At 37.5% G+C, this 5124-nt stretch overlaps 1 protein-coding gene across 1 annotated transcript; it reads left to right on the top strand.

Moving 5' to 3' along the window:
* The first annotated feature begins 2962 nt into the window (after nt 1–2962).
* On the top strand, nt 2963–3907 carry LOC119542256 (protein archease-like). Its single transcript, XM_037846845.1, has one exon. The coding sequence runs from the start codon at nt 2969–2971 to the stop codon at nt 3470–3472; it is 504 nt and encodes a 167-aa protein (XP_037702773.1). The 5' UTR covers nt 2963–2968; the 3' UTR covers nt 3473–3907.
* The last annotated feature ends 1217 nt before the right edge of the window (nt 3908–5124 follow it).

Genomic DNA, 5124 nt, shown 5'->3' with positions numbered 1-5124 from the left:
GACTATGAAAACTTTCAGACATACAGATAAGTTAAAATAATTTCATACTGAATTCCTACATTGTCATTACCTAGATTTTACTATTCTACTATCTTGCTTCATCACATTACTATGCATCTCTCCATCCCTTTAGTCATCTGTCAATACCCTCAATTTTTTTGTATTTGAAAGTAAATTTCAGACTTCAGTCCACTTCTCCCTGATAGTTTGCATGTGCATTATTAACTAGAATTCAATATGCTTGTTTTTAAGGTAAAATTAACATACAATAAAACCTACAAATGTTAAGCATACATTTTCTGGGTTTTGACAAATATGTGTACTGATGTGACCAAAATCCCCATCAAAATATAGACTATTACCATCGTTCCAGGGATCCCACATGTCTTTTCCCAGGAATGAGACTCCCCCACTCCTGCTCCAGGCATCTATCCTTATTTTTTTCCACCACATGTTAGTTTTATCTTTTCTAGAATTTATATAAGTGGAATTCCATCACAGATACTCTTTTGTGTAAGGCTTCTTTCACTTAGCATAATGTCTTTGAGCTTCATCTATGTTGTTTTTATTAGTAGTTCATTCCTTTATATAGCTGAGTAGTATTCCATTATATCAGAATACTACAGTGTTGTGCATTCATCCAGTCTTTTATCAATGGCTAAAATACTTCTAGTTCTGGGTTATTATGAACAAAGCTGCAAAGAATATTTTTGTACAAGTCCTTTTATAAATGTATATTTTTATTTTGCTTAAGTAAATATCTAGAATGTGAGTTTTTGGAACATATGGTAGGTGTATATGGTTAGATTTATAAGAAACTGCCAGATCTTTTCCAAGTGTTTGTAATATTTTACACACCCTCCAAAAATTGATGAGAGTTGTGCTTGCTCCACATCCTTGCTGACATTTGATGTTGTCAGGATTCCTTCCTTCCTTCCTTCTTCCTTCCTTCCTTCTTCCTTCCTTCCTTCTTCCTTCCTTCTTCCCTCTCTCCCTCCCTCCCTCCCTTGCTTATTTCCTTCTTTTTTTTAATTTTAGCCAATATATTTGGTGTCTGGTAGTTTCTTAATGTGGTTTTAACTTGCATTTCCACTTTTTTTTTTTTTATTAAATTCAGTTTTATTGAAATACATTCACACACCATACAATCATCCATGATATACAATCCACTGTCCACAGTATGAGAACATAGTTATGCGTTCATCACCACAATCTATCTCTGAACATTTTCCTTACACCAGAAAGAACCAGAACAAGAATAAAAAATAAAAGTGAAAAAAGAACACCCAAATCATCCCCCCATCCCACCCCATTTGTCCTTTAGTTTTTATGCCCATTCCTCCACTCATCCATACACTAGATAAAGGGGGTGTGATCCACAAGGTCTTCACAATCACACTGTCACCCCTTGTAATCTACATTATTATATAATTGTCTTCAGGAGTCCAGACTGCTGGGTTGGAGTTTGGTAGTTTCAGGTATTTACTTCTAGCTATTCCAATACATTAAAGCCTAAGAGGTGTTATCTATATAGTGCATAAGAATGTCCACCAGAGTGACCTCTTGACTCCATTTGGAATCTCTCAGCCACTGAAACCATTTTGTCTCATTTTGCATCCCCCTTTTGGTCTAGAGCATTTCCACTTTTAACTGTGTATTGGCCATTCACATATCTTCTTTTATGAAGTGTCTGTTCAAGACTTTAGCCCACTTATTTAATGGAATTTTTGTCTTCTTATTATTGAATTATGAAGTTCTTTATATTATTTAGATACAAATTTTTGTCTGATATATGCATAGTGATTTTTTATCCAAATTAACAGCTTATAGTTTCATTTCCTTAACAGTGCCTTTTGAAGAGAAGTTTTAAAAGTTTATGACGTTCAATTGTTCAGTATTATTCTTTTGTTGTTAGTGCATTGCTAGTGTCCTAGCAAAGAAATCTTTGCATACATCAAGGTAATGATTTTTCTACTGTGTTTTCTTCTAGAAATTTTATAGTTTTAGTTTTTACATTTAGGTCTATGCTCCATTTCAAGTTTATTTTCTGAGGTAATTATTGAGATTTATTTTTTTTTCATAAGGGTTCTGAAAAATATTTTGTCAGATTATTATTTCTTCTTTAGATAGTCAATAGAATTCATCAGAGAAACCATCTAGGCCTGAAGTTTCCTTTGAGGGAAGATTTGTTAAATTACTGATTAAATTTCTTTAATAGATGAAGGGCTATTTGGATTTTCTGTTTCCCCTTTGGTTAGTTTTGTTGATTTGTATATATCAAGAAGTTATTTTCCACATCATTTAGGTTGTAGAATTTATTGAGATATAATTGTTTATAACATTTTTATCATTTTAATGTTTATATGACTTGGCCCTTTCTTTAGTTGAAAAGCCAGAAAAGCATGTTGAATGCTATCATGAGAAAAATATAGAGTCAATATAGAAAGCCATAGGGAATTCTTTCTTGAAGTGACATATAAGATTGGATTTTAAAGATGAACAGGAATTAGCCAAAGAAGAAAGTGAAGGAGAGGGTGACAGGCAGAGGGAGCAGTGTATACAAAAAACCAGAGACAAGCAGAATCTTGTCTGGACCCTATAGAGCCAGTAAGAAGTTGAGAGTGGTGGTTTATGTGGAAGGTGGTGTGAACTATGTGATGAGTAAATAGGCACCTTGAAGCTTGATACCAAGACTTTCCCAGATCCCCATTCATTTGGTGTTTTGTTTATTGTAATTGCCTGCATCACCACAATGTAAGCTCCACGAGTATAGGTTCTTTGACAATTTCATTAGCCATTGTATCCCCAGAATTTACAACAGTGTATGACATGCAGCAGGAGTGTAATAAATATTCGTTGATTGAGTGAATAAATTGATGAATCTTCAAATGCTCAAATACCATTAGGGCTTATACTTATTCCCATTAAATGTGTGTGTTACAAAAATTAAAGACTATCGGCTACACTCATGGCGCAGCCGGAGGAAGATGTGAGAGACTACAATTTGACGGAGAAGCAGAAGGCAATCAAAGCCAAGTATCCTCCAGTCAATCGGAAGTACGAGTATTTGGATCATACAGCTGATGTCCAGTTACACGCATGGGGAGATACTCTGGAGGAAGCATTTGAGCAATGTGCAATGGCCATGTTTGGTTACATGACAGATACTGGGACTGTTGAGCCCCTCCAAACAGTAGAAGTAGAAACCCAAGGAGATGACTTACAATCTCTTCTGTTTCACTTTTTGGATGAATGGCTTTATAAATTCAGTGCTGATGAGTTCTTTATACCCTGGGAAGTGAAAGTACTCAATATTGATCAAAGAAATTTCAAATTACGATCAATTGGGTGGGGAGAAGAGTTTTCATTGTCCAAGCATCCTCAGGGAACTGAAGTCAAGGCAATAACATATTCAGCAATGCAGGTCTATAGTGAAGAGAAGCCAGAAGTTTTTGTGATCATTGACATTTAAGATACAAAGAAAAGACTCCCATGAAGAACTGTTATTTCCCTTCCTTTTGAGAAGAAACCATGATTTAACTTCTACATTATCTGTTGATATATGAAAACTTGCAGAACAGAAACTTTTAACTTAAAGTGTGACTTTCAGAGATGGAAAATCAGGGCAAGCTGTGGTCTGTTATCCAAATATTCAAACTTTAAAAATTCTTCAGGTGGTGATTATGGCCCCTTATTTATTAATTCCCTGCTGTGGCAGAAGATGCTTCACACCCTTGTAATGGAACTCAAACCCTCCAGCCTAATCCCAAAAGGGATCACGGAAGTAAGCAGCAGCCCAGGAGACTCCTTATCCTTGTGGAAACCAGCCCCAGGACCCAGCCTGACCACCAACTCTCTGAAGTGTCAGCCAGCTCCTCCGAAGCCTCTGCACTGTTACCACTCTTATCTTTCTTTGAAGCCTTCCCTAACCATTCTAACCATCAGTGGTCTTCTCTGAACTATGTCTCTGTTGTTACCTTTAAAAGATTTTCGAGCTTTTTCAATTTTATAATTGTTTATTGTTTGCTAGTCTTGACCCTGAATAGAAGGAAAGCTCCTAGATAATCATTTAATACTTAGTGATCAGTGAAATAAGAATTTTAGGGTTACACATAACTCTTAGGGACTGCAAGTCAACTTCTTGAGACTATCTACAAGAGCATAAGAATTGCAGGTCATGAGTCTCGATTTCTAACCCTTGATCTGTCAGACCTTGGACCTACTTTCACATCTGTTTATCATGGGTATGAGACAAAAGTGTTTTCTCAATTCCCTCGCATTTCTAAGTTTCTGTGATCCAGTAATTTATTTTAAACAACTGATTTAACTCAGAAAAAAAAAAAAAAAAAAAAAAATTAAAGACTATCAAAGCTGAGCTGGGAGCTGTAGGAGGTGGACCAAGCTGCCTAGCTGTGTCTATTCCCCATGTCCCAGCTTCTCAAGGTGGGCAATTCACACCAGTGCATGCGCAATTACAAAGTCCTCATGCCCAGGCTTCTGTCTGAAGTAAAGGGGGGAGGCTGTTGGTCCCAGGCTGCTCATCAGAATGAAACTACTAATGGGGAAAGGAACAAGGAGAGATCTTGGAAGTGAAAGAGGAGGATTTAGAAAGTAAATGTGCCTGGCTTTACCCAACTATGACATCTATAAAGTGACAAAGGCTCACCACTACCCAGGTTGATAATCAAGCTGATTTTTCCCATCTTACGGATGAGGAAACTGAGGCTCAGAGAGGCAAAGCGAGATGCCCAGAGTCACACAGTCATTCCACAATAAGGGAGGACTGGTGTTCAGGATGCGTGACTTGACGTCCAGTGATGCACAGTGCAAGCATCACCTTATCCAGGATCCTTCCTTCCCTCCCTGCCAGAACGGTCCATTTCCCTCTGTGTCATCTTCCTACTCCGATGTCAATGAACATTTATATTACTCACTTGTTTACAACCTGTCTCCTCAAGGTCAGAGGCAGTATTCCCCATGCCTACCCCAGTGTCTGCCACATAGTAGATGCTTGGTCTGGTCACTGTATGTCATAGAGGCTAAGGGCACAGGGTTTGGAATCAGAGAGAGTTGGGTTGGAATCCCAACCCCACTGTTAACTCTTGGAAGGCGTTAGGTAACTTC

Source organism: Choloepus didactylus, chromosome 8 (assembly GCF_015220235.1).
Source record: "Choloepus didactylus isolate mChoDid1 chromosome 8, mChoDid1.pri, whole genome shotgun sequence".
Taxonomy (NCBI): domain Eukaryota; kingdom Metazoa; phylum Chordata; class Mammalia; order Pilosa; family Megalonychidae; genus Choloepus; species Choloepus didactylus.
Note: the sequence above shows the minus strand (reverse complement) of the source record. Positions and strands in the feature narration are given on the sequence as shown.